Below are 17026 nucleotides of genomic sequence, written 5' to 3'. Positions count from 1 at the left end.
GAACTTAGGAGACGTGGCTGACTCTGACATGGACTCTATCTGCTTTTCGATCACTCCCTCCTGGTGCAGTTACCTGGGCACGTCACAGGGGAAGAGGATGTGCTCAGTGCTTATGGGACTTGACATGCTGTGGCAGGGGGGCTTCCATTCTCTGGGAAGTAGCAGAGCAGGGAGAGGGGATACAGGGAGGGATGGTGGGACTGGGAGGAAATAGAGAGGGGCCTATGACCAAGATATAAAGTGAATAATTGAGAGAGAGAGAGAGAAAGAGAGACTGAGAGACTGAGACTGAGACCTTTACTTGGTTCCTGTGTGAATGTGGACTATTATGCTGGACTCCATGGCTTTATAAAATGACATCATCAACAGATGATATTGTCAAGTTAGTGATATAACATGTGAAAGTTCTCTTGGCTAAATTACCTGTCATGGTAGCCATCCAATAAATGTGTGATTAGAAATCTTTTCAGACTATCTTAGGAGTGGTTTGCGTTTCTAATTGAATTAAGTAGGTATATTTTATACATATCTTAATTATTCTAAATGACCTTTAATATCAGGACCTTGTATTAATAATCTACATCACCCTTACAAATATTGAAGATAAAAATGTGAAGTTAATATAATAGCATAGGATGTAAGGGTATAAATGTTGGAGTATACATTCAACTCTTACAAAAAACGTCAACTTACAAAGCAATGTGTGGTAGATTGGACACCGCATGCTTAAGTCCTTCTGAAAAACATTAATAACAAAAATGACTTTTAAATGCTCATTTTTTTCTGCTACTTGCTTTGTGATTGAAATTTGATTGTTACAAAATATTTCAAGGTACTAAATCAAACATCTCGACTTGAAATACAACTACTGGAGAATTCCTTATCAACATACAAGCTAGAGAAGCAACTTCTTCAGCAGACGAATGAAATTCTGAAGATCCATGAAAAAAACAGGTAAGGACTATTGTATTATGGGAATATTTTCATGTATACTTCTTTCTATCCTTCAGCTCAGTGGCAACTGAGAGTTTAATTTAAGGTTCTTGAAAAACAAAAAGCCCCAAGAGAAGTGGAAGACATGAAAGCCAGTGTCAACAAGGAGGCCTGTGTTCTGCTTCATTCTCAGTATCAACTTCTGCAACAGACAGTTGTTCAAGTAACACAATATATGCAAAAATTACTTGACATTTCGGCTAAACAGATTGACACTCATTCAGCAGAAGAAAATTTGTAGCCCTAGCGTAAAGAAGAGACAGAGCTTCTTGAGTTGTTACTCGGTCAGTCACTTGCCCGATTCTTAGGATCTTTGTAAAATGCAAGTTACTAAATTCTGAGAGCTTGTACTAGGAAGAAACAGATTTGTAATTTCTCTGTGACAACACTTGCCAAAAAGCAACTAGGAATGGCTATGCTTTTCCTTTAAAGTCATTTAATTTGGACACAAAGAATGTGCTTTGTTGGTTTATACATATGCTAGCATAATAATATTGTGAGGCTTAAGGCATAGCAGGTCATTGAAACACAACTTTAACATTTTGAAAATGGGACTGAGAAGAACTAATTCATTTTGAAGTCATTAATCGTGATGATGGGTACTTCCCGCATAGCAGTGTCTTCTGTAGAATAAATTGCTTCCATTTCACTACATTTTCTTCAGAATATTTGGTTGTCTTGAAGATGTTTCTGTTATTATACTGAGTGTTTACTTAAAGATTACTGTCCTGGTAGGAAGTAGTTAAATGCCACTGTCTGCTGGAGCTAGACTCTGCTGTCTAGTCTTTCTTCCCAAAGCAAGAGAGCATCTGACAAGACTGTAGTCCTTCCTCCTTTGCAGTAGGGCCAGGACTTAGACCAAGTGAGTGGCCTGCCCAAGGCCACACAGCTTGCTAAGGAAAGGACTAGGAATGGAATCCAGCTTGCTTTTCTGGTAGTTCTCTCCGTTCACTCTCACATATGATGGCTCATGACCTAAAAACCTAAAAGGCTTCCCAACTTCAAGCAAACAGTAGATATCAATGCCAAAAACTACAATTAAATGTCTGCATGAATAAAATAAACCTGACTGTTGATTTAACATCTGCAAGGGGTCACAAGTGTTACATTTATTTGTTCTTGTAGGTTGATATGGGATAAACTTTTTAACTATAAATAAACTTGACAGAACTTGACCCTGAACTGACTGTTTGATGAAATGTTCTGAAATTGAAAATCCTCTTGAAAATTACTATTTATCCCAACACAGTTCCACAATAACCAGAAACATGCATGTGTGTAACAGGTATACCTTACTTCAGCCACCCTCTATTTGGGGTCACCACAAAATGCCTTAACTGTCATGCTGAAGTGAACCTCACTTACAATAATATATTTCAAGATCTCTGTCCAGGAATTTTAGTATGTCGAACAATTGCATGTTACTTTGTTTTTATGAGGCATTAGTAACTTTTAGGATTTTTATGAGAGAGAGAGAGAGAGAGAGAGAGAGAGAGAGAGAGAGAGAGAGAGAGAGAGGATAAAGCCTATCACTATAAAGATGAAAAAGCTAAGGAAAGAACATAAGATTTTGTCTAAAAAACTTACCGGGTATTAAAATGAAAATATGTTGTAGAAACAAGCGAAATAAAAAAGTAACGAAGAACTATCTGGGCTAGTTACAACTGGCTTAAATCGACTTCATTCCATCTCAACCCAAGAATACTTTTAATGAGCTTTGTTACAAAGAACAAGTTCCACAAAGTAGAGCTCTATTGTAGTCTAGGGGTAAACTGGTCAGGAAAGCTGGCCTAGCTTGGGGGTTGGGGGTGGGGAATGGTTAAAAATTAATTCTCAACTTGATAGGTTTAGAATCACCTAGGGGAAGTACCTCTGAGTTGCCTGTGAGAAAATTTCCAGAGAAATTGAAAGCAGGAGGAAAGACCCACTCTGAAGGTGGACACCACCATTGCAAGTCCTACAGTGCCAGGCTGAAGAAAAAGGAAGGATCCAGTAAACTCCAGCATTTCCTGCTCTTTGACTCTTGACTGTGGACCCAAGGTGACTGGTTGTCTCTTACGGGCACTACTGCTAGACCCTGTCATGACAGTCTATAATCCTCAAACCTAGGCAAAAATAAATCCTGTATCAAATGCCTTTTGCAAGATATGTTGTCACGGCAGTAAGAAAGGTTACTAATATACGCGCAAAGGGAACATATAGATGCTATCTACGGAAGCATCCCTTCTGCATCCCTTCAGCATTCCTGTCCCTTCTAAGTTAACCCAGAGGATGGAGGAGCATCTTCCTTCTACCAGTGTTTTCTCCCAAGCATGCTTATGGGGCTCCTGTTCACCTAAGTAAATATGTTATAGGTCAAACTTAGTTATGGAGCTATTTTTGATTGATTCTTTTAAAAATGAAATTAAACTTTAATTCGATTGTTCTTAAGCAATCAGGATAATCCCACTAGCAAGTCCACTTCAACTAAGCAGTGCACTGGAAGCCTTGGCTGGTGTTAGCACAGTGAAGCAGACTCCAGACCCTCAAAACTGGCCATTTTGTTCTCAGGGATGTAACTCCAGTAGTCTTAAGGAAACACGTTGAGCATGCAAACTCACACTTTCTTTCTCTAAATTCAGGACTGTTTCTACCAGATGCTTTTGTACCATAGTAGCTATGTGGGAACTCTTCCTCCAGTATAAGGCTAAGGAATGGGACTTTACTTTTACGACAGATGGATTGTCTAGTTCATAGATTATAGTCATGAGGATGCCAGAATGTTTGAGTCAGCATCAGAGTTAACACTTAGGCTTTACTATGAGAATTTAATCACCCAGCATTCCTCTACTCAAAGATTTAACTTGGTGAGCTGGATCACAAGAACATGTACAAGAGTTTGGAATTTAGCTCACTGGTAGAGTGCTTGCCCAGCAAGCTCAAGGCCCTGGGTTCAGTCCTCAGCTCTGAAACAAAGACAAAATAAAGGACACAATTTTATAACAAGGGCTAGGGATGTAGCCTGGTGGCATATCACCTGTCTACTAAAGCATGAGACCTGAGTTCAATCTGTAGACCCAATAAATAAGTAGACAAATCAATTAACAAATACTTAAATTTAAATAGAATAGTACATGAAAGTTGTTCTGAGGTTTATTTACAGTAGCAGCATAGAGAGTCAACAATACTAGATAGTAGTATTACTTTCAAATTAATTTATCTGTTTATATTTATACTATTTCACCACATACACACACACATACAGAGAGAGAGAGAGAGAGAGAGAGAGAGAGAGAGAGAGAGAGACAGACAGACAGACAGACAGACAGACAGAGGGACAGAGACAGAGAGGCAGAGAGATACAGAGAGAGACACAGAGAAAGAGATTAAGGAAGTGAAAAACTAGAGGCATTTATATATAAAGTATTTTATTAACTCAAGAGGAACTCACTTTCCTTTTTTTCTTCTGATTCTGTGGACATCACAAAGACTGAATGCCAATAAAATGTCTCTACAATACAAGTATTTATAGGACTGCATTTTGTTGTGTACTTTTACACTAGGACAGCTTATGATACACTCTCAGCAGACTTATTACTGCCTATGATTAGTATTAAAACATCACTAGCATGCATTCTTCACTGCTTCTCCTGCTGGTGTGGATAAGGTCTCCTTCTGTGCAGCTATTTTCCCACTTTCTGAGTACCATGGTTTTCAAGTGGAAACCTGAGAGGATGGATGTCTAGTTACGAAAACAACTGATGCTCGGAACTGTCAGTTGTATTTTTAAAGTTATATTTATGTTATTCCTCTTTCTTACTTCTTTCCTTCCTTCACTTAATTCTACTTTTTCTCATTCTCCCTCAAAAAGATGTCAGATTATATTTAAATTTATATCTATCTTTCTGGATGGACGGATGGATTTTTGGTCATTCCAGGATGATTTTTATAGTATTTTTTTAAAATTTTTTATTACAAATTTAACCAGTCTTTTCACATTTTCCTTTGCCAAATCTGGCAAACTTACCACCCAAAACCTTTTATACTGTGTTCTCAATCCCATAGTATGTACCTGGTTACATAGATGAGGCAAGAGGAATGTTGAAAACTTAACTGTAGGAAAGGTGAACCTGTACTGATACAATTTTGACAAAGAGCCTACTATCATTTTCGATTCATGTATTCTCATTAGATAATATTGTTATATGTAATGCACTTGAGTTAGAAGAAGAGAAACTTTGCTTCCTCTGTCTGGGTGTTTCTGGTTGTGTTCGGCTATGTGCATTTTAGGGGCTTTCACCAACAGCTCTGGGAGTTGTCCCTCAGCATGTCGCCCACCTTCGTCAGAGCAAGGTAACATCTTTTGTGGTTAAGGTAATATTCCACAAGAATAAAACTCTCCCTTTTTGTCTGTGGAACTGAGCAGGCAGCTCTTGCACGTAAACCTGAAACTGGATCAAGTTTAAGGGGTTTCTCCTTTGCAGCAGCCTCTCAGAGGAACCTGATTCCTGGCGCTTCAGGCTCTTTCCTCCCATCAAAGTTCAACCTCTGTAGAAAAGTCAGATTTTCTTCCTTATATAACTTAAGTCATTTATTGTTAAAGGTGGATTTTCACCATCTCAACAATTCGCTTTTTTTTCTAGTAATATAGGCATTTTGAGAAGAGTTCAGCCTCTTTGATTTTAATCTGAAGTGCATTTCGCATTCATGCTGATAAAAGTTTCCAAGTAACTTGATACCTTTTTCTTTTTCATTCTGGAACATTCAAGGGCGATATTTCCAAAAGGTGTGGTCCTTAATGACATTTTATTAGCAGATTCAGCTTCCGACGTGAGTGTATTCTTACAGTATCTTTCTGTCTTCCTGTTGAAGGGCCCAGTTCGTGTAATGGAGTGTAGGCCAGACAGCTACTCACAAGTCACCTGCATCCGTGCATCCACCATTTTTAAGAAGTTACTTTAAACAAACCAAAAGTATCCTTTTTGTGATACATAGCATATTTCCCTATTCTCTTTATTGTTATTGTTTATTTTCGTATGATCAGTGGAACGCGAGGCATTCTGTCAAGCACCCTCGAGAACAGCAGAGCCAGTGTCCTTTCAAGTAAGCAGAACTAGTTTATTGATCACACCTATTTTTTATGTGACTCTTACTTGGCCAGATACAGCACGGAGTTGTTTCCCCATGGAGACATCTCTGAGACGTAAGAACAACATGCCCCAGGGAGCCAGGTCTGGTTTGAATCAGTCGGTACACTTTCCAGAGGAGATGATCTAAATTAAGCTCCTCTTCCTCCCCTAGGAATGTCAGGAGTGGTGTCTGGGTGTGTGACTTAGCAGCTTTGAAAAGGATCCATCCATGCCTGTGCTGCCAAGTCGGTGAGCTGGCCTTAGCGGTATCTCCCACCTCTTGGGCAGAAAAAAAGAGACTGTTTTATAGTTAGGATTAGACTACACACACATGCTGAGAGGTCCTGCTGACTTACATCCTGAAAAATTAAGCCCAGCACTTGCAGAGTTGAGTGTGGATTTTTAGCTTCATTGGATTCACTTTTTCATCCGCTGAACACCCACGGCACAAAGCGGGAATAGGATAGCTTTATTGTTTGTTTCCCAGAAGTCTAACAGAGGTGACTTTGAGAAAATCCTAGTCTGCTTTCTTTAGCAAATTTTATTTTTGCTGGTTGGATGCTGCCATAATTTCAAAACAGTTTAAATAAAACACTTAGAAGAAAGAGACTTTGCATCCCATCCCTAAGTTTAAAATAAGCAATTAGGAGCCCAGGCAAATGGAAAGTCATTAGACCTTGCCTGTGATGGGGTTGGTATGAGCACATAGCGGAGCACATTATGTGCCAAATTATATAACATTCTTCTAGTATGTGTCTTATTTCTTCTGATCAAAAAGAATGAAAAATAAATAAATAAGCTGAGTGTGGTGGCACATACCTCTACTGCACCACAGAGGCAGAGGTAAGTGATTTCTCTGACACTGAGGTCAGTTCTGGGACAGCCAGGCATCAGTGTTACATAGTGAGAAACCATCTAAAAAATGAGAAAAAAAATGAGAAAAGAAAAGAGGCTTATGATCCTTGTGATGGTGCCACATGCCTTTATTCCCATCACTTAGGAAGCAGAGGCAAGCAGATCTTTGTGAGTTCAAGGCCAGCCTGGTATACAAGGTGAATTCCAGGACAGCCACAACAGTTACAAAAGAATCCGTGTCTTTAAAGAAGAGAGAGAAAAATAAAATAAAAATAGAAAAGAGGTGTGTGTATATATACATAGTAAAATTTCCTTCAGCTGACCAAGGGGAATCATGAGGTATGTTCATCTTTTGAACTGCAACACTACACTGTCAAAGTTCACATTCAAGGACAACAAAATTGAGTTATGAAAAGTGATCAAACTCAACATTTGGGCTCGTTTATGATTGATGTTTTCATCTGTATACATGGCTGCCTTGGAGGCTATGTCTGAAGGATGGGCCGCCTGGTTAGGTATCAAGGCACCTACTCACATCAGACTTAGCCTTAATTTGTTTTCCAAATTGAGGACAAAGCCAGGCAGAAGAGTATTGTGGAAGAAATTTCCCTGTCACTACAGAGTTTTCAAGAAGGAAAAATTGTAACTCACTTATACAAAGATGGTGCATATTAGTCCTTCTTGATAATTGTGTTGAGTGTGGGACTAGGCACGTGATGATGGTTCTAACATCTTTCTAGCCACCGTCTCACTATCTTTTAATAATGTAGACATCTGTGTCAGATGAATGCCATTTACTATTGCTACCCCTCTAAACAGTCCTCTAAAGAATATATTATGTACACATAATTTCAAGGCTGAAACTTACAGAGATCAAATAACTGGGCCATGACCAAAGATCTAGAAGTATACAACAGAATCCGCAATTGATTCCACAATGATTTTCCGTGTTAAATTATTAGAAGGAATATTTTCCAGTGTGATGCAGGCTGGGGCATAACAGGAATAGCTACTGAGTGATTATATTAAAACAAATATAAAAGTAAAGAAAGGGATAGATGGGCTGGTTTTGACATATCAAGGTAAAGACCATTATATGGACCTTCTGATGTTGGGGTAGGAGATATAAACTATTCATTTTATAGTAAGAATTCACTGAACTTATTTGACAAGTCTCATCTATCTTCCATCTGGAGTTATGAGAAATAATTAAGTTAATTATTTTTAAGTGGTTCTTTCTTATGCAAATGCAAGGTACTAAACTCTGTCTTACAGACAAGTTATGGCACAAGTATAAGGAAATACTGATGTTTTAAGAGTGTTCCTAAGGAAATACAAAGCTTTGTAGTTGAAGCCACCCCTCCGTTGCCATGTGATAGGGCATTTGAGAAGTATTAGAGTGAAGACTTGCTTAAATCTAATATTAGATATTAGATATTAGGGTGCATTTAATTACATTGGCTGTGTATGTTATTGACCAAGGACAAGTGTTTTAAAATGTAAGGTACTCAGGGCTGAGCTTGTAGCTCATAGCAGAACTCTTGCCTAGTATGAACACATCCCTCATTTTGGCCCCCAACATCAGGAAAAGGAGAAAACTCCAATGTCTACTATGGTAGCCTCACTTTTTTAATGACTAGAATTGGAGGGAGAACTACCTTTATTCTCCATTTCAAGTTTCTTACATAATGAACTGAATGGCAGATGGCAGGTTCCTTCTCAGCTTCCGTAGCCTTAGGAGCCGAGAGTAACCAAGAGTTCTGAGGCAAGGGGAAATCTAAGAGCCATCTCAATTCTCCCCTTTCCCTGGATTCTCCACAGCTCGCCAAACAGTGATCTTGATGATTTTCACCGCGAAAATATTTTTCCATCTCATTGGTTCTTTTTAACTTCATTGATTATTATGTTCAGGTCAAAGTCTCACCAACTATCATCTGCTCTACTGCAGTGGCCTTGGTGTCGTTAGCTTTGCACCAGCACGACTTACTCAGGTTCCAGACAAAACCATTTTCTGAAATGCCAAGCTTTTTCCTTGCAATGAATATAACAGATAGAAAGAAGTTCAAGTTCCTTAGTGCACAACAGAGTGCTTGGCCATTACTACAATCAATCAGTGTGCCGCGCCCCCACCCCACCCCACCCCACTGCTCTTAGCTTTGGACAGAATAGACTTAACAACGCAGCAGGGATTTTGTGACCAGACTTACTGGGTTTCATTTTCCTCCCATTTTGCTATAACTGACTCTATCGCTTATTATTTGTGTGACTCTGGGCAAGTTAATGAGACTCTCTGTGGCTTGTTGGCTAATGGCTAGCATGGAGATAATGACGATAATAATACTGCTTGAAGTGGATGTGCACAGTAATGAGTGAATGTATATGAAACACAAAGGACAGTGCCTGGTAGGCATAGCTGTGTTTAATTATGTTGGATGTATCTGACTTCACCACATTACGGTATTCTGTACTAATCTGATGCTTGAGTTGTCTACTGTGCCTGACTTTCCTTGTTTGGTTGGCAAACTCCTGTTCATCCTTGAAAACTGAGTACACAATACTGCTTTCTTCAACAGCCGCACTCTGGCTCCGAGCGTTAGGCCTCCTCATCACAGCCTACACGATACCCGTCTCCACACCATTATTCCACTCATTCCATGACGTATGTGCCTTTGTATGTGTAAATGACTATTTGTTCACCTATATGTACAGGGTCAGGAAGTAATCTTGGACAGGGTTGGAATTTAATTTATCTTTATCTCCATACTACCAGGCCCAATTCGCCTCACATAGTTTATATAGTTTTAAATGTTTTTCAAATGTTGAATGAATAATGGCCAATATCACACCAGTGCTCCTGGCCCCCCAAATGCCACTCACATACAAGCATAGATACACACTCCTGGTATAAACTAATATACACAAACAAAAATGCTTTTAGTGGAAAACACAATAAATGATATCTATTTATTGTTTTTAAATAGTATTAAATCATACATGATGTTCTCACTACAATTATGCATTCCTAAAGTCTTGCTGCACAGCAGCCATGGTTATTAATCTATTCCCTGCGGTTTCACTAATTCAGTCCCGATTTTAAATTTCTTCACTGTGTTTTCAAAGTCCATTGTAGCCTGCTAGATAGTTCATTCCTTGAAATTAAAAAATAAAAAAAAAAGGAAAGAAAGAAAGAAAGAAAAGACAGATTACAAGTTAGGTACGTGGATGTGCATCAACAGTTAAAGTTTTCCTATTTCCACATCACCACTGATGCTTCCATGTCCTTCACACCAGTCACTAAACAGAGTGCCGTTCTTCTTCTGTACTTTTCTATTAGTTCACTATCCGCATAATCATGAGAATGGAGTATACACATGTCTGTGAATGTTTACATGGACACACTCTAACATACATCACACATATGTACATATTTATGTGCTATGTAAACATATTTCAAATATTATTTCAAATGCTAGGCTTATTATTAGTATTTATTTAACAAAATGTGTCGTGCATATCTTATATTAATGCACGTCATTATAGGCAGTCATACCTCATTTAGTCTAAAGAACGAGTACCAACATGTTTAACACTATAATTTACAATTTGCCTTACTCATTTTTGTTATGTTTTGTTTGGTTTCATTTTTACATTTTTGATTTGGGATCTCATTGAGTAGCCCAGGCTAGCCGGGAAGTCACTTTGTAGCAAAGGCTACCTTTTTAAAAAATTTTTATTTATTTTTTATTAATTTATTCTTGTTACATCTCAATGGTTATTCCATCCTTTGTATCCTCCCATTCTTCCCTCCCTCCCATTTTCCCCTTATTCCCCTCCCCTATGACTGTGACTGAGGGGGATTACGTACCCCTGTATATGCTCATAGGGTATCAAGTCTCCTCTTGGTAACCTGCTGTCCTTCCTCTGAGTGCCACCAGGTCTCCCCCTCCAGGGGACATGGTCAAATGTGAGGCACCAGGGTACGTGAGAAAGTCATATCCCACTCTTCACTCAACTGTGGAGAATGTTCTGACCATTGGCTAGATCTGGGTAGGGGTTTAAAGTTTACTGCCTGTATTGTACTTGGCTGGTGCCTTAGTTTAAGCGAGACCCCTGAGCCCAAATCTGCCTATCATAATGTTCTACTTGTAGGTTTCTAGGACCCTCTGGATTCCTCTATTTCACTATTCTCCCATGCTTCTCTCATCTAGAGTTTCAATAGGATGTCCTCCCCTCTGTCCCAGTTTTCTAGTAAGTGAAGGCTTTCGTGAAATATACCCAGAAGATGTTCCAGCACACAACAAGAACATTTGCTCAACCATGTTCATAGCAGCCTTATTCATAATAGCCAGAACATGGAAACAGCCTAAGTGTCCCTCAGTAGAAGAGTGGATAAAGAAATTGTGGTACATTTACACTATGGAATACTACTCAGCTATTAAAAACAAGAAATTCCAGAAATTTGTGGATAAATGGATTGAGCTAGAAATGATAATAATGAGTGAGTTAACCCAGAATCAGAAAGACTCAAAGGGTATATACTCACTTATATCTGCATACAAAGGCTAGCTTTGAACTTTCCACAATGTTCCTGCTTCTCACGCTTCATCTTCCGAAATGTGGGAATTACAGGGGCTGCAGTTACACCCAATAGGTACTTAAGTTTATGCTAAGTAAATACATTTATTAGAAATATAGTGATTATTTAATATTTTTCTAATGTGTAGACAATAATTTCTCTCTCTCTCTCTCTCTCTCTCTCTCTCTCTCTCTCTCTCTCTCTCTCTCTGTGTATGTGTGTGTTCTAATTTTTGAAAACCTCCCTGCTAAGTTAATCCAGACACCCCCTCTTCATGCTTATTAGACTTTGTTCCTTTTTTCTGTTTTCATTTTATTGTACCACTTGTCTTTGCTTTACTACCTCACATCAATACTTTTGACATATACAGTCTGTCATATGCATTGGAAATATTTTACCTAGTTAAACATTTATTTTCAACATATTTTAAATAAATGTATTACATCTATTAAAATGTATTAGTCATTTTATTCCTTATTTTTGCCTTCTACAATATAATTAAATTATTCTTATTTCTCCGAGCTTTGAAAAGTTTATTGGCTAATGGTTATTTGTAGTATTTATAATTCTTCCCCAAATTTAAATTATGAAACAAGTGTGACAATATATTGAAAGAGAATAACAAATTTAATATAGAAGAACTCATACTCTGCATGCCCATATTTCTACCATATGGTAACACAGTCATATCACAAACAAGGAAAAAGTGAAAACATTTGTAAATAAGTTCAGACAGATAAAAATGAGAAAGTTTCTATATTTTCAACATCTCTTCCTTGTGTCAAGAGCTATATTTACACACAGTGCAGGCAGCTCTCACCACTAGGCACTCATTGGCTGCTATGTTGAGAATTCTATTGTGGGAAACAATTTGAAAGTGAGAGCATTTATGTGAAAGTTTCAAGATGTTTCCAGTGGTTTCAAATATTTCCAATAAGATATAGTGTAGAAAAGGACAGTGTGTGCAGGGCATGCAAATCAACCCAAATGTTCAAATTATATACACTCTTTCACAATCTTTCACTGAAGTTCAAGACCTAGATTATTTTGTTTATTTTATTCTTCATTAAAGTGCACCTCTGCCTCATACTAGAAGTTAAGTGCCAAAATCCTATGCATGTCTCTTCTCAAAGTGTTCCCAGAAAGATGGGAAACAGGAAGCTCTGAAAATCCTGTGAGAAACTCTGTTTTGGAATTTACAGCTCAATGTGTATAGATGAAGGCACAGTTGGTAACCGATTGCTCCGTGGAACACTAATCTCAAAAGAGGCATCCCAAGAAAAATGCTTTATCCCGTCTAAATCTTCAAGACTTGACAGTGGAGCTCTCTTTCTGTTTAATGAGCTCTGAAACAAAAGCCCATGGGCTGAGGTCTGGAGTCAGCAACCCATATTTTGTTATGTGCTTCAACCTCAGCTAAGCTTGTTGAATGTTATCATCAGGGAAACTAAAAACTTGCCCGTCCAATTTTAGGATCTAATGTCCTCAGACTTGACTTTCCTGTCTACTGGTCCCTTGCTGAAGGGAGAAAGGCTTCTCAGACTTTTCTGATTAGGGGAAATGATAGAGAATCTACAGAAAGATTCAGGACCCAAGTAGAATATGATCAGCATATTGAATAAGAAAATTAAATTTGATGGCAGACATTTTAAGGTAGAACTATAATTAAGAGAGGCTTTGCACTGGGAATGGAATTGATTAAAAGTGCACACTCCCTTTTTAAATGACTTGAGCTCAGTTCCTAGTAGCCATGTTGGGCAGGTCATGCCCCTCCCTAACTACAGCCGGGGTCTGATGTCTGGCTGTCTTCTTTTGTGGGCACATTGCACATGCACACACACACACACAAATAAATTAAAAATAAAACAAACATTTCAAAACAAAGCCTAAGTTTGGATTTTTAAGGCATTTCTTATAGATGGGAAAAAATGGCTAAGTTCAAATACTGTCACTCACAGCTCCCCCAAATAATCAGAAGAGAGCAATAGATTTTAAGAACTTGTTTCAGGTGATACCTTGATTCCAGGTGTGATGTAAGCAGTGACCAAGGTAATTTCCAGAAGAGTTTATTTGTGCTTGTTAGAGGCCGTGACAATAAGGGAAAGTATGGCAGCAGGAATAGCACTCTGAGACCTCATCTCTTCAGCTAGAAGCACGGATAGAGAGGATGCTGGGAATGGCTTGTGGCTTTGAAAATGAAAAGCCTTCCCCCAGTGACAAATCTCCTCCACCAAGGTAGAGTAAAGGCTGCACCAAGGCATTGGCCATAGGTGCGGGCCAATTTCATCACAGTGGGGCACTGCTCCACATAGATTTTTAACACAACACAACTGAAAACATGCCTGTAAGCCCTGATTCCAACACTTAATATATCTATTAAGGTTTTAGATAAGACATTTGGATTACTATCTATATTTTAGGAATTGAAAAATCAATCTAGTTCATAGCAACTGTAGTGCCTTAAAAATCAGAGGACAGACTGAAGAGACTACTCAGATGTTGCTCTTTCACAAGACCTAGATACAGTTCTGACAGCTAAATATTATAATTCCAGTTTCAGAAAAACTGATTCTCTCTTCTAGTCTTCACAGGCACTGCATGTGTATAGTGCACAGACATACATACAGGCAAAACATCAAAACACATAAAATATAAATAAATTTTTAAAAAGAATGAAAGGAAATAATGATTTTCTTTAAATGCTGTACAACTACAATATTACATTACAAGTGTGTTAATAGCTACACATTGTAGAGACCTTTTTGGAAACTGAATCTTGGGTTCAAACCATTTGGAATTAATGGGGAATAAAGGTTGGCTTCCAGAGGGGGCAAAAGTCAATATATGGAAACAAAGAGAAAAATGTTTTATAAACCACACATTAAGAGAAGATGAAAAAGGGATGAGTGCCTTCAGAGGAGACTAACGGGTCACAAAACAAAGTCTAGGCCACTCTAAACGAGCCTGAAGGTTATCACTCACATAAAATATCCTAGTACTAGAACGCATCTCTACAGTGAGGGCTGCTAAGAGAGGCCTAATTGAAGAAATGATGTGGGAAAATTCCCAGGAGAGATTTTATCCTGGTAGGAAATGATCTCTGGGAAACAACGAATTCCATGTGACAACGTTCTACTATTCACGTAGCCAGGGAGGGACTGCTTTGGTTTCCCAACCTTGCTAGAAATCTGTGACCAGCGTCTTCTTCCATCCTGATGACCAATGCTTCTTCATCTTCATGAATGTGTTTTCTAAGGTGAGAGGCTGGGTTAATGCCACTTGATACCTGGAAGTCGTGGTATATTAATGCCTGTTTAGCACATTATGATAATTCACATTTTTTCCAATATGCTAATTAATGCATATTGTTCTACAAAGGAAAAGACTTCTCTTCCACGAACCAGTATCTATGGTTGTTTTCTTTGGACTGGGGATGTCTTTGATCAACTTTTTCTTCTCATATCTCTCCAAGTTATACTGAAAAACAAAGCAAGACCAAGCAACCAATGTATTTTGCTGCCATCTGCAATAGCAGCCACCCCCAGTATATGTGCTGTTCTTGTACAGGGCACATCAGAAACAGAAGTGGAAAAATATCAATGAGAAATATGAAAAATGTCTTATGTTGGAAACAGAAGTTCCTTGTTGCTTATGATTTCTCTCTGAGGATTGCTGTCTAAAAATAAATCCTTACCGTAGAAATATTGCCATTTTATATTCCACATAAATATTGGCACTTAGCACTTAATAAATATGACTTATAACTAGAATCTGATATTGCCTCCTAATTAGGCAACCTGGAAGGCCAGTTCTGGTTTTGCTTTGGGGACGAAAATGTTTGCTTAGGACTTTCATCCAGCATCATATGACTCCTTAGCTTCCAAGTCATGAGCTATATTATATACACCATTATCGTTTTAGCAGTTAATGCTGAAGGCTTCCCGGTGGTATACTATAACTCATGTGAGTCTGAGACACAAGTTTCTAATAAGTTAATGACTCTAAATTGTAGCAGTCATGTGTCTGATCAGCACTCCAGAAATAGGAACAAACCTAACTATAAAGGAAACTAAGAGTGAGCTGAAGTGTCAGTTGTGGTTAGTACTCAGATCAAAAGACAACAATCTCCTTGCGGAGAGGAAGGCTCCTCTGCTACCCAGAGCAGTGAACTTGCCATTTAACTAGTAAGTGGATGATATTTTTTAACTAAAACTGATGGACAATAGAAAAATTTACTGCCTTTCCCCTCCACCCCCTCTCTGCCTTTTTTTTTTTTTAAACCATGAGTTTTTCTAGCAGCAACAAGTTACTGGCGAAGAAGAAAATACTAAAAGACACTGCATCATTCTTAACCCCAGGAGATATTTTATTTCATCTTACTCTGTCTTTCTTGTCTAATCCTTTCATTTATAGATGGAGTTGAACAAATAAAAATGACCCTCACGATTTCTCCTACTTTCCCAATGGAGGACCCTGTATCCCTCAGTAGACGTTAGGGGTTCTTTTTGTAAGGACATCTATTAAAATGAAGCAAACTCAAGAGAGAAATGTGGCTTCCTTTCTTGGGTACTCACGTGGAACTCTCTTATGTCAGTCTTGGTGCACTCCCTAAAGTTCTGTGAATCAGGCAGGTCTCACACACAGGGCCAGCTTCCCAGCAGCTGTTTTGCTATACACTGGGTCACATTCTTCTTTGGAGAGTAGATTTGTTAGGAAAGATCTGGAATGTCCTTGAGCATTTCTTGCCACACTTCTCCATCTATGCAAAAGATGATCAGATTTTACATCCTGCCCCTTCGCGCAAACAGTTGGAAAGTTTGACTCTTCAAGCTCACCAGATTGTATAATTTAAGTATTAAATTTAAAACAGTCCCTAGTGCCTTCTTTTTGAAGACTTATAGGAATGACTCAGCTCTATATTTCTCCAAGGTAAATTAAGTGCCCGTTCTGGGTGTGCTGCGTTGGAATAGCACCTTGTAAACTAAGAATGGCTCTAACCATCTGAAAACAGAACTCAGAAAACTGAGTAAGCCTTTTCCCTAAAGAATACTAGTATATTAGGCACTCTATAAACTGCAAAATGCCTTTTATTTCAAGTCAGTGATTCAGATCCAAAAGTGCTTCTGCACACTTTGTCGCTTTTCCCGCACACTGTACAAAGCGAGTATCATTTGATGAATGGTGAGAGAAGCTTCGTAAGGTTGCCTCACCCCAAGCAAAGCACTCTAAGTTTCTCTGTAAGGCACCTCTGTAAGGCATCTCTGTAAGGTGCACCTCAAGAGTTCTTCCTTTCCTGAGCCACATGCATAGTGATTTGAGGACTATGGTGTTCTCAGATCTATCTCATCCGGAGCCCTGGCTTCACAAGGAAAGCAAGCTAGAGGTTTTGGTAAAGTAAGCTAGATTTATTAAGGACGGGTCATTTGCTTTCTGGTCCTCAGTAGATTAATACTTGTGTAAAAGTTTCCTTTGGTCCACATCTTTGTTGTCATTG

General features: G+C 38.6%; 1 protein-coding gene across 1 annotated transcript in view; it reads left to right on the top strand.

Moving 5' to 3' along the window:
• Angpt1 (angiopoietin 1) overlaps positions 1 to 17026 on the top strand; it is a 251103-nt gene that overhangs the window by 153994 nt on the left and 80083 nt on the right. The window contains exon 3 of the mRNA XM_051159533.1: positions 833 to 954. Coding sequence (XP_051015490.1) covers positions 833 to 954 — 122 coding nt within the window. The remainder of the gene's footprint in view (positions 1 to 832; positions 955 to 17026) is intronic.

This window comes from Acomys russatus, chromosome 17 (genome assembly GCF_903995435.1).
Source record: "Acomys russatus chromosome 17, mAcoRus1.1, whole genome shotgun sequence".
Classification (NCBI taxonomy): Eukaryota; Metazoa; Chordata; class Mammalia; order Rodentia; family Muridae; genus Acomys; species Acomys russatus.
Note: the sequence above shows the minus strand (reverse complement) of the source record. Positions and strands in the feature narration are given on the sequence as shown.